The sequence below is a fragment of the Danio rerio genome, chromosome 25 (genome assembly GCF_052040795.2).
Source record: "Danio rerio strain M-AB ecotype USA chromosome 25, GRCz13ab, whole genome shotgun sequence".
NCBI classification, from domain to species: domain Eukaryota; kingdom Metazoa; phylum Chordata; class Actinopteri; order Cypriniformes; family Danionidae; genus Danio; species Danio rerio.
This window is the reverse complement of record NC_141045.1, coordinates 16507945-16521007: the sequence shown is the minus strand read 5'-3', so window position 1 is coordinate 16521007 and position 13063 is coordinate 16507945. Positions and strand designations below refer to the sequence as shown.

Sequence of the window (13063 nt, the reverse complement as noted above, 5' to 3'; positions counted from 1 at the left end):
CAAAATGCTACATAAAGTAAATCCAAACCCACTTATTTTCTCTTTTTCTACACACCTCACATTTTTATTGACAGTCAGCATTCCTTTAAAAAGAACCATTGGTAATACTGCACTGATAAAACACGATAGCAGAACAAAAGAAGTGCAGCTGGGTTTGTCTGGGAAACACATTTGCTTGTGAGGTGAAAGTGTCTTCTGTAAAACATGCTCAGTGATAGAAACAGTAACAAACTAAAACCAAGAGTTAGTTCTTCAGATGTGCTCCAGATGTCTCATCACCATTGGAACAATATGGTAAGAATAATCAGCAGGTTAAAACGTAATAATAAAGAGAAATATTGGTGGCACTTCACAAACTAAGGCACCAGTCAAATGCTGTACATCTTTCCCTCACACCCGTCTAAAAGAGCTGGATGAACCTGTGGAGGGGGTCAAGATACTAGCAACTGCTCAAAAAATGTGGAAGTAAATCCTTTATATTTATATATGCATTAATGTTCTCCTCAATTACATTTCAGCACTCTATTCGAACAGTTATCAGTCTTAGCCTAAAGCTTTAGGCAATTCAAAAAGCCTCGATACATTCATAAATAGTCCCTGATATACAATGTCATTTAATGAGGTCAGATATCTTAGTCGTTACATATAGTTTAGTGCTAGCATATGAGTTTATATGTGTTAATTAGCCATTTCATAGACACTATAATCGGTAAATAGCTACAGAATGTGAAAGCCAGGACAACTAGCGGTGAGTGTTACGAATTGAGGTAAAGTGGGTTTTATATTCGCACATTTGGACTGTCTCCTTAATAATATCATTTCAGAAAAGTGTTATAAATAGGGAAATCATATTAGCAGCCGATGACTATCAAAGTACAACACTGTTTGCAGTCAAATAAATAGTGCTAATGCTGTTTTGAAGTCATACTTACAAGCGATTTCAGACTGAATATATAGAGTACCATGGTAAACAATGAAGGAACTGTGCGATTATAAAACCAACTTTACCTCAACGTGTTACAGGTTTTTCGTTTACCCATCTAAACTTCCCTCTTGCTTCAGAATGTCTTGGAGGATTTTCTGATAGAACGGAGAGTAAACTAGCTTGTTAAAGGTTATCAAGCGTCCCAGTTTAACAGCAATCTCCTCTAACTCTTTGCTGATGGGGGTCAGGCCTCCAGGAAGAGCTGGGACAGTCCGGTTGGCGCTCAACTCTAGGAAACCAAGAAGGTACGTCTGGATTCGGGAGTCTAATCGGAAAAAAAGAAAAGGAAAAAAAAGCAGAGTTTTAGATTATAAATACTTCAAAATAAGATGCTTACTGCTATTTGGGTTTTCATACACAATTCATTAGGAGTAAAAATCTTCAAAGCCTCAAGTTACTAATAGTGAAAATAGCATAATTAAGTGTTTTTGTTTTAAATTATGCTTACTATATAAGGTCCCAAGGTTGACAGTACATGTCAAAGCACAAACCAAGCATGAAGACAAAGGAATTGTCTGTAGACCTATGAGACAGGATTGTCGAGGCACAAGGCTGGGGAAGGTTACAGAAAAATAACCTTCTGCTCAAAGTTCCAATGAGCATAGTGGCCTCCATCATCCGTAAGTGGAAGATATTTGTGACCTTCAGGACTCTTCCTAGAACTGGCCAGCCATCTAAGCTGAGTGATCGGGGGAGAAGGGCCTTAGTTAGGGAGGTAATCAATAACCCGATGATCACTCTGTCTGAGCTCCAGTGTTCTTTTGTGGAGAGAGGAGAATCTTCCAGAAGAACAACAATCTGTGCAGCAACTCACCAATCAGGCCTGTAGAGTGGCCAGATGGAAGCCAGTGCCTTCCTGGAATTTGCCAAAAGGCATCTGAAGGACTCTTAGACCATAAGAAACAAAATTTTCTGGTCTAATGAGACTGAAATTGAACTCTTACGAGTGAATGCCAGGCGTTACATTTGGGAAAAAACAGGCACCGATAATCACCAAGCTAATACCATCCCTACAGTGAAGCATGAAGATGTTTTTTAGCAGCAGGAACTGGAAGAACAGTCAGGACAGAGGGAATGATGAATGCAGCAATGAACAGAGATATCCTAAATGAAAACCTGCTTCAGAGTGCTCTTGACCTCAGACTGGGGCGACGGTTTATCTTCCAGCAGGACAATGACCCAAAACACACCGCCAAAATATCAATGGAGTGGCTTCACAACAACTCGGTAAATGTCCTTGAGTGGCCCAGCCAGGGCCTGGAAGTAAATCCTATTGAGCATCTCTGGAGAGATTTAAAAATGGCAGTACACCGTCACTTTCCATCCAACCTGATAGAGCTTAAAGGTACTGCAAAGGGGAATGGGCAAAAATTACCAAAGACAGATGTGCCAAGCTTGTGGCATCATATTCAAAAAGACTTGAGGCTGTAATTGCTGCCAAAGGTGCATCAACAAAGTATTGAGCAAAGGCTGTGAATACTTACGTACATCTGATTTTTCAGCTTTTTTATTTTTAATAAATTTGTAACAATTTCAAAAACTCTTTTTTCACATTGTCATTATGGGGTTTTGTGTGTAGAATTTTGAGGAAATAAATGAAGTTAATCCATTTTGGAATAAGGCTGTAACATAAAAAAATGTGGAAAAAGTGAAGCTCTATGAATACTTTCCGGATGCACTGTAACAATTCCTTTTATTGTTCACTCTATAGAGAGTAAAATCTATAGATAATATAAAGTAATAGTACGAAGAACAGTTTTATCTACACTGTAAAAAAAGCAAAGTTTAAATACTTCAGCACAAATTTGGGCTAAGTAATAAATACATATCCGGATTAGTAACTAAAAATAAACCAATTAGTATTATCAGAGTTCAGTTTGAATGCATGTACAAGTTTGTTTATTTATTATCATGGTAGTTTAATATCATATTCTCATACTATCTTTGACTTGCGTATTGGTAATTTACTAATTCATTTACTTTGCTTTTCTTCTATGCTTGAGTCTCATGTTACATCTGTTTGTATATCCGATGTAAAAAGCTCTGTGTACCATACATGTGTAAGTAAATCTGGAAATGTATGTAATAAAACTCTAAATTAAAAAAAAAACACACTTACGGTAAACTTTACAAAGAAATTGCGTTTACTTGCAGAATTTATGAAGACTATATTACCCATGATGCTGTACACGGTACGCTTGTGTGTCATCGAGCGGCATGAACAAAGAGATTTTTTGCGGCAGAAATGTAAATTCATTTGCTTTGAATTATTTGGGTATTTTCTAGCCATTGAGTAAACACCGGTTGTATACACTCGTTGTTGCAGTACATTGTGGGATTGATTACGTACACTTCATTGAGTGCCCACTATGTCTTTGGACACCACTACAAATGACTGCTTCCTCAAATAGTGCACTATTCAAGAGTATAAGGACGATTTGGGACACAGCCTAAGTTTTATTTCTTCAGTTAAATAAGTGAACACGCTACTTATACTCTTTATCCTTACATACTGTATTTATGCAAATTAGGTCCTCTTTAACATGATTGGTATGGGACAATATGTAAAAGCACGCCAAAAGAAACTCAGAGTTGACTCAGAAATGTTTAAAGTCACTGAAAAGACAATCACAATACATAGAATTGTTTTTTCCCATTCCTTCACTTTAAGCCATGAATGGGTTTACCTACCAATGACCTTGCGGATGGGGTTGTCTGCAGATTTTGCTGCTACAATTTGTCCTTTTAGAGTGTTCTCTCTGTCTGAGGAAAAGGGGGAAAAGCCATGCTGAGACAAGCATCCTCTGAGCTCCAAACACAATTTCTCTGCTACAACAGAAAAGGTTTCATCTTCTTTGAAGGACCTAGGGGAGAAAAGTACAAGGTTTTTTTTTCTATAAAGATGTGAGGCATTAGAAAAAAAACACTTTAATAAAGGGCTATGTACAGTTGAAGTCAGTATTAAACCCCCTGAATTATTAGCCACCCTGTTTATTTTTTCCCCAATTTCTGTTTAACAGGGAGAAGATTTTTTTCTACATTTCTAAACATAATAGTTTAATTAACTCATTTCTAATAACTGGTTTATTTTATCTTTGCCATGATGACAGTAAATAAAATTTGACTAGATATTTTTCAAGACACTTCTTTACAGCTTAAAGTAACATTTAAAGGCTTAACTTGGTTAATTATGTTTACTAGGCAGGATAGGGTAATCAGGCAAGTTATTGTATAATGACGGTTTGTCTTGTAGACTATAGCTTAAAGGGGCTAATAATTTTGACCTTAAAATATTTTATTAAAAAAATGCTTTTATTCTAGCCAAAATAAAACAAATAAGACTTTCATGAGGAAAAAAAAATATTATTAGACATACTATGAAAATTCCTTGCACTGATAAACATCATTTAGGAAATATTTAAAAAAAGAAAATGAATTCAAAGGGGGGCTAATAATTCTGACGTCAACTGTGTATACTTACGGTGTGTGCATCTCTGCTAAAAGAATCTTAATGGTTTTCTTCAGTCTTTCCATGAGGCCCGGGAGTCCAGAAATGGCTTCTCCTGCACCATTATACACGATGAGCAGGACTGATGCCACCAGTGCCAGCTGTTCCAACTCCTGCTGCATCTCCTGAAATCTGCCCTGATCCATGAGAAGAGTCTGGGCAACCACAGAAGGGAGAAAACAGAGGAAAAGGATAAAACAACAGCCAGACATTTTGGGGTCAAAGATGAAATTACAGTGTTTATAATTAAACAGTGGCAGGTTGTTTGATTTTTGAAAACTAATGGCAGGTTGTTCGATTCTTGTAACTGTGTTTTGTAAGTTGGTTTAATTTCATTTTGAAGATTATTTTAAACCCTTGTTTAAAAAAAATATGTTAACGACTCATAAATGTCACTACACCACATTTTCTATACACCTTTAAATATGCGAGCACATTTTAGCCATAATTTCATAAAAAATATGCATACATATAAATAACAAGTTATGAATAATATAAACGTTTATGATCAATATAATAATACTTTTGCTCATTATTAGCATATTATTTAAAACTAAACAATTATACACAAATAAATAAAATGTATAAAATTGTATGTACATACATATAAATAATAATATAATGTATAATATAAAATAAATAATAATGTATTTATAAATTAAATTCACATCATTAAAATAATATTTTGAAATATATTTTTAAGTAAGGTAAGTTTGATCTTTTTACAATTTTGTTTTCTACAGCGATTATCGATAAAAATGGCAAACAGTAATTTTAATAAAGTTTAATAAAATATGAATAAAGCACCTTAAAAACTCTTTTTAAATATTATTTTATTATTTTCTTTTTAAATTTTATTTGTTATATTGTAATTACTATTGTAATTCCAGGGTTTCTGCAGGTTTCACAGAGTTAAATTTAAGACTTTTTAAAGACATTTTTAAAGACCTTGATGAATGACATTTTAGACTCATAAAGGACCAAAGGCTAAGGAATTTTTCAAATGGCCCAGATGGAAAATATTTTCATTTGCCCAACCAAAAAAATATTATAATTTAATACATTTAATAATACAATAATACATTAATATAATTTTTTTATATATTACTTAGCAAAATGTTGAAATACACTTTCTTTCCTTAACATAAACTTTCTTTAAAATTAAAAAAATTAACAAATGATTTAAAAGTTTTAAAAACTACCATAAACTGAATCTTTACAAAACAATCTGTCCTGGTCGGTGTCTTCAAAAGTAAATAGATGGAGAACTTTTGAACAATTTATTATAAGGAAAATAATTAAACCATTATGATAAATAGAATAAAAATGACATTTTTAAATATAAAGTTTGAAGTTTTCTTGAGATGAACTGGTGGTGGGAGACGCAGTGGCACATTGGGCAGCACGTTCTCTTCACAGCAAGTAGGTCGCTGGTTTGAGCCTCGGCTGGGTCAGTTGGCATTTCTGTGTGGAGTTTGCATGTTCTCCCAGTGTTCGCGTGATGCTCTGGTTTCCCCCACAAGTCCAAAGACATGTGGTACAGGTGAATTGGGTATGCTAAAATTGACCATAGTGTGAGAGTGTCTGTTAATGAGTGTTTCCCAGTAATGGGTTGCGGCCAGAAAGGTATCCGCTGCGTAAAACATATGCTTGATACATTGGTGGTTCATACCGCTGTGGCAACGCCACACTAATAAAGGGACTAAGCCAAAAAGAAAATGAATGAATTGTTGGTGATTGTATGGGTTTTGGTCAGATTTGGTATCAATACATGAACAAAGGAAACTTAAGACCCGTTTAAAAAAGATTTAAGAGCTACAACACAATATTTCAGTAGATTTAAGACCTTTTAAGCTCTGATATTTGGATTTTAAGATTAAAGACATTTTAGGACCCTGCAGAAACCCTAAATTACTCATAATTTACTATTGATCCATCTGTATTGGTTACACATGATCCATCTGTAATTGATGCAGATTAATGCTTTTGAAACATTTCTTATGATGTTCAATGTTGAAAAGGGTTGTTTATGTTCTACGTATTCACTTTTATCAGTTTAATGCTCCCATGCTGGTGTATTATTATTATTTTAAACTCAAACCTTTTAATTAAAGAATAAGCAGAGTTTTTGAACAAATAAAATGAATTGTTCAAATTCCCTGTTATGACTCCAGTTGGATCATCCGTACAGCTTGACTATCAAGCCCTCAAAACATTCATTCATTCATTTTCTTTTCAGCTTAGTCTCTTTATTTAACTGGGGTTTCCACAGTGGAATGAACTGCCAACTTATCCAGCATATGTTTTACGCAGCAGATGCCCTTCCAGCTGCAACCCATCTCTGGAAAACACCGCAAACACACTCATCCACACTCGTACACTACAGACAATTTAGCCTACCCAATTCACCTGTACCACATGTCTTTGGACTATGAGGGAAACCGGATCACCCGGAGGAAATCCACGCAAACACAGGGAGAACATACAAACTCCACACAGAAATGCCAACTGACCCAGCCGAGACTCGAACCATCAGCCTTCTTGCCTTGAGGCGATAGCACTACCCACTGTGGCACTGCGTCGCCCCCCTCAAACCATATCAAAATATTATTTTCTCTAAAACATTAAAAACATCCTCCTTATAAAACTAATGTATTGTGCAGAAATTGCATTTTATATTTTTAATGAATAAATCAGTACGACCTCAATCACTAATAACACATTACCTCAGGGAAAGGATCAGCATCATGGTCCCTTTTTAACAAGCGTAAAAAGGCATGATTATGTACAGTAAGGGCAAGCTGGGCAGAATTTGCTGTGCATGTTGCTCCACCATCCATTTCTCCACCAGTTACATAATCTGCCGTGTCCTGGAGCCATTTCTTAGTCAAATCCAAAGCATCTGCAAACACGAATACATAACTGAATTAAAGAGATTAGCATTAAAGTTCAAGAAGCTTATTTAGGCTTTTTAAAAAATCTAATGTTACGCTTGAATGACATAACATTTATTGTTTTTCTTTTTTTTTAAATAACTACTCAATAAAAGCGACAGATTTTCCTTACTAGGTTGTTTTTCAAGGAACTCCTGAAACTTCTTGCGCTCATATTCCACCGACTGCTGTAAAAGGTGAGGACGCAGGCTGCTCACAGCAAAGTTGGCCATGTCGATCTTCATTTTGTCAAGCACTGCAAATATAGACCTGCAGACGTGTACAGATTCGAATGATTTTAGAAGTTGAATTCATATCACCTTCACCTTGATCTGTTTAAAAGGTAGGTCACCCAAAAATGAATCTATTTTGTTAATTTTACTCATCCTCAGGCCTTCCAAGATCTGGGTGACCTTTTTTATTTTCTTCAGTAGAACATACAATACTTTTTGCTGAATATTTGGTCCTTGTTGAACCATTAAAGGAACACAGAAATGAAACGAAATCGAAATAGGCTCATTTTACGTCTCTCCTAGAGGTAAACAGATGAGTTTTAGCATTTTGTGGTTATTCAGCTGATCACTGCATCTGTCAGGAGCACTTTTAGCTTAGCTTAGCATAGATCATTGAATCGGATCAGACCATTAGCATTGCACTCAAAATGGGCAAATACTTCCAATGATTTTTCCATTTAAAACTTCCCCCTTTTTTGTAGTTACATAGTGTACTAAGATCTACGGATAAAAAAACTATTTTATTTTCTAGACTGATATTCATTGAATGAAGTAATAACTGTAATAAAATAAAGTGACAGAGTTTTATGATTTCTAGAGATTTTTGAGCCTATTATTAAATCAGCTTTAATAATAATCTCAATAATATTATTGAGTAATATGCAAATGTTTAGATGATTTATGTGGAAGACAATTTTTAAATCAACATTATGTCTTACATGTGACAGCTACTGTACTTGTTTATCAAACAAGTGGTTTAAATTGGATTGCCATTGTTAACTTTAAAAAAGTAACAAAAAGTAAAGAGTAATAAAAAAGTAATACTTTTTAATTTATTATTTTATGTTAGGTTTTCAGCTCTTATACTCAAAATTATTCTACCTAAATTATAATTTTTATTTTATTATATATTTAATTTTATATTATATTATATGTTATTTTATTTAATGTTATTTTATTTTATTTAAAATTTTATTTTATATTTTATAAATATATTTATATATTGTATATTTCATTATATATTTTAGTTTTGATTTTACTTTGTTTTATATTTTATTTTATATTTCACTTTATTTTATATTATTTTATGTATATATATATATATATATATATATATATATATATATATATATATATATATATATATATATATATATATATATATATATATATACATAAAATAATATAAAATATAAAATAATTTTTATATTTCTATTAAAAAAAAAAATATATATATATATATATATATATATATATATATATATATATATATAGCATTTTACTTTTGTTATATATTTTAGCTTTTATTTTATTTAACTGGGACAATGCTCATTAATCAACAGTAAAACAGTAAATAAGCCAGAGTTAGCCACAAGGGCTAATTTTCATCTGCTGACCCTTGACAAATTAAAAAAGGCAACCTGAAAATACAAACAAATCTTTAGATTATTTACACAATTCTGTGCAAAAATACAGAAAAAAGTCTGATTCTGTCCTATCCAAGCTGCGTGTGTTACTTTTGTTTAAAGTGCAGGTTACTGTTGACAAGCATTTTATTAAACTACTATGTACTATTCATTCATTTTCTTTTCAGCTTAGTCCCATTTTCAATCAGGGGTTGCCACAGCAGAATGAACCACCAACTTTTCAAGCATATGTTTTACGCAGCGGATACCCTTTCAGCCTCAGCCCATCAATGGGATAAAGAACTATTGTTTGAGCTAAAAATGTAAAGTTCTACTGGAAATCAAAGTAATATATTTGCTGCACAATTTGGAGAGTGAGTAATTTAATATCAAATTTCCCCTTTTGTCTGAACTGTCCCTTTAAGTGACTTACTTAAAAAGGGGCACGATGTCAGTGATTTCCCGCAGCTGTCTGATGTCTTCATCACGGCAGGGTGCGCAGAAAGTGCCCATCATGTCAATTATGAACTGGGCTATTTTACTGATGTCCAGAGCTCTGTTTTCAGCCTGCTGCTGGATCAGAGAGAGGTCCAGAGCCTCTTCAATTTGCCCTCTGAGACGGCTCTGGCCTGGCAACAGAAAAGACAACAGGGTCTGAAAGAATAGAAAAAAAACAAGGAATTACAGTTGGTTTTTGCTTGGTCATTTTGTTTAAGTATATTAAGAGAATTCATAAACATACAGTGCTCAGCATGTATAAGTACAACCCTCACAAATCTTTTAAATTCATATTTTAATAGGAAGTTATAAAATATTATATTTGTGCATATACGTACATTACATTAGTCGGTACTGAAGTCAAATCTGGTGCTTATCTAACAAAGCAACTTATGATAAAGCTCCAAAAACTAGTACAGCCAAACTTATATGTTATAGAAATATATTAAATACAATAAAAATAAAAAAATCAAGCAGCAAAAAAATGGAAAGATTATTTGAAATTTTGTTGGTTGTATTTTTTTTTCAATATTTTGCATGAATTTAATTGATATGCTTATTAAGCCAAATAATAACGAGTAGTCTTGGATTCTGTACTTACCTCTTTAATTTCACCCACAAGTGTTATAGCATGGCCATACTGAGGTGGGTCCTCATTCAGCTGTGACTCAAGGCAATCCCAGAATGCTTTGTGCATCAATTCTTTCACCCTTTTTGCCAAACTGAGTATACAGGAACAGTACGTTCAAATATTAATAGCCAAGACACAATGATTAGCCTTCCTGTGAAATTTCCAACACACTTGTCTAACTTGTCACACACTAATGTCTAATAACTAGCTGATTTTGTCTTAGCAAATAATGACAACATAATATTTTACAAGATACTAATATTCAGCGATTTAAAGTGAAATTTAAAGGCATAACTAGGTTTATTAGGTTAAGTAGGCAAGTTAGCTTAATTAGGAAAGTCATTACAACAGTGCTGTGCCAATTTGTTCTGTAGCCAATCTAATTTCTTAAGGGACTAGAGATATTGACCTTATATACATATATATATATATATATATATATATATATATATATATATATATATATATATATATATATGTATATATATATATATATATATATATATATATATATATATATATATATATATATATATATATATATGTATATATATATATATATATATATATGTATATATATATATATATATATATATATATATATATATATATATATATATATATATATATATATATATATATATAAATTAAATGCATTTATTCCAGCCAAACTAAAATAAATAATCATAATAATACCCTAGCAAAACAATATTACTTGAAATAGTGTGAAAAATGCCTGTTAAACATGGGATATATATTAGAAGAATTACAATTTCCCAGGAGGACTAATAATTTTGCAATCATCTGTATGTAAAACAGCAATTTGCATGCAAAAAGAATAACTGCACAGAACAAAAAAATATTGTAAAAGTTTTCGAACACACTTTGTTACATTCATATTTCAAATAGAAGTTTAGACCACTCAGATCATTGTTATGTTATCATGAAAAAAATTGAGAAAATCTATCACCTTCCCTCTTCTGGCTCAAAAGGTTTGACTTGAAAAGCACTGTTCATCACGATCTCATGAGCCAGTGCCATATTAGTGACTCCTTTGGCCGTTTCCAACAGCTCTTCCACTGACACGAATCTGGGTGGGCTGGCTGTAAGGGTATGAATTTAACATTAAAACGTTAAACTAGAATTCACCTTTTTTAGAGAGACATTTACCACCTAAATAAATGAAAATTGCTGTTAATTGACACCCTCTCTCCATTTTATATAAACTGTAGGTGATCATTTATATTCTGGAGAACATTAATGAAGATTTTTCATTCCCAAAATCTATGTCAATGGCTACCTTCACTTTGAGAGTCAAAAATACACAAACAGCCACCACAAAATTAATATTTGTGGCTCCTGATGATATACTGAGATCTAACACTGTAAAAAAAATTATAATAAAAAAAAGACAGGTTCCACTCAACCAATTTGTGTTGGGACAGCATGAAGGAATAAATTCCCTCAAAATGGTCTATATCTTGGCTGTATATTAATGGCAAATGTTAAATTTAGCATAGACTGCCCCTTCAGTTAATAAACATGTTTTCTTCTTACATTGAGGGGTGAGTCTGTGAGGACTGGGAGTATTTCTTCTGATCCTCTTCCGGATCATTTCTCCTGATGATTCCACAGTGTTTTCTATCCCATCCTTGTCAGTCTTGCTCTGCTCCTCTTTTGGGGAATTGTCAGATTCCTTGGGCATCTTCTGCTAAAAACAAAGAATCCCAAAATGACTATTTAGATTTTTTTGTTCACAGACAAAAGCATCAGCTGCTCTTGTTCAGTCCCACACTAAAATGCTCACACTGAAGTCTTTCTGGTGACAGCAAGCTGAGTGTGAGGTTGTTTTGTTTTTTAATAAAGCAAAAGGAAAAGCCTAGAGTTGTTTTAAAGACAGTACCCAGTACCCACATCGTTCATTATTCACAGCCACACATTCATGTATATATTTGATTTACTCGCTAGCGATTCTATGTTGATTTAGTTTACTGTGATGTGACAATAGCAAACAGTCTGATATCATTACTAAAATCTCTGATGCTCAGTCGCATCTGTCCGCAACATCCGGTAATTAATTTAGCCGAAACAGCACAAACGATATTTTTCTTTGTATATTTTACCTGGATTAATAAAAGCTCCGAGCGCCCGACTAATATTAATTTTCACGCAGCTGTTATTCTCCACATATAATCTAATAGCAGCCTGGATGTTTTGTTCTGGATGAATCCATACAACCTGATGCGTGTATTTACGGAAGTTCGGTTCAGGACGATTTTTTGTAGTTTTTTAGTTGTTATTTTGAAACGGACTGGAGCAGTGTTATTGGGATAAAGAACTACATTTCCCATTAAATCAAGACTTCCGCCCTCTGGCGCATGTGCTTCGAAGAGGAAGAAATGTTAAAAATGGTTAATAATAATGAAAATATAAATGGGTTTATATTTCTTTATGCGATCCTAAAATGTAAGAAAAGACATCAATTAAGTTTATTGGATAAAGACCGAGTCATTATTGCTGGGGAAACGATTTAATTTAAACGATTCTTCTCATTATAGTTGTGATTTTATTCATTTATTATCACATGAATTTACTTATTTCAATCATTAGATTATTTGAACCTATTTTAAGGAGTTAGTTTTAATCAAATGTTTTTTTCTTTTTATTATTATGTTTTATTATTATTATAGTAGTTTAAACAAATACTTGTATACTTGTGTTATTTACTTACAATTATTCCAGATTTTGCTATCTATCTTTTTAAATGTATTTTCTCTAACTGAATAGGTTATTGTCGAAGTTATGTATTATGCCCTTTATTTTATTTTATTTTATTGTATTTTATTAATTTATTTTACAGTATGCTTCG

General features: G+C 32.9%; 2 protein-coding genes across 7 annotated transcripts in view; one reads left to right on the top strand and one right to left on the bottom strand.

The window, feature by feature from the left end:
• The window catches only part of LOC147830838 (uncharacterized), a 688366-nt gene that overhangs the window by 522749 nt on the left and 152554 nt on the right, over positions 1-13063 (top strand). The window lies entirely within an intron of this gene.
• On the bottom strand, positions 36-12457 carry tcp11l1 (t-complex 11, testis-specific-like 1). 6 transcript variants are annotated; one of them, XM_087310732.1, is made up of 10 exons: positions 12002-12447; positions 11752-11905; positions 11165-11297; positions 10165-10285; positions 9499-9719; positions 7560-7696; positions 7220-7395; positions 4467-4648; positions 3677-3849; positions 36-1250 (listed from the first exon to the last, which is right to left on the bottom strand). In XM_087310732.1, the coding sequence occupies exons 2-10, from the start codon at positions 11897-11899 to the stop codon at positions 1033-1035; spliced, it is 1509 nt and encodes a 502-aa protein (XP_087166858.1). In that variant the 5' UTR covers positions 11900-11905; positions 12002-12447; the 3' UTR covers positions 36-1032. The 6 variants fall into 6 exon arrangements, with proteins under 6 accessions (XP_087166858.1, XP_087166859.1, XP_087166860.1 ...); XM_087310733.1 differs by having other exon boundaries at positions 11752-11902; XM_087310734.1 differs by having other exon boundaries at positions 10165-10589; positions 10867-11297; positions 12318-12447.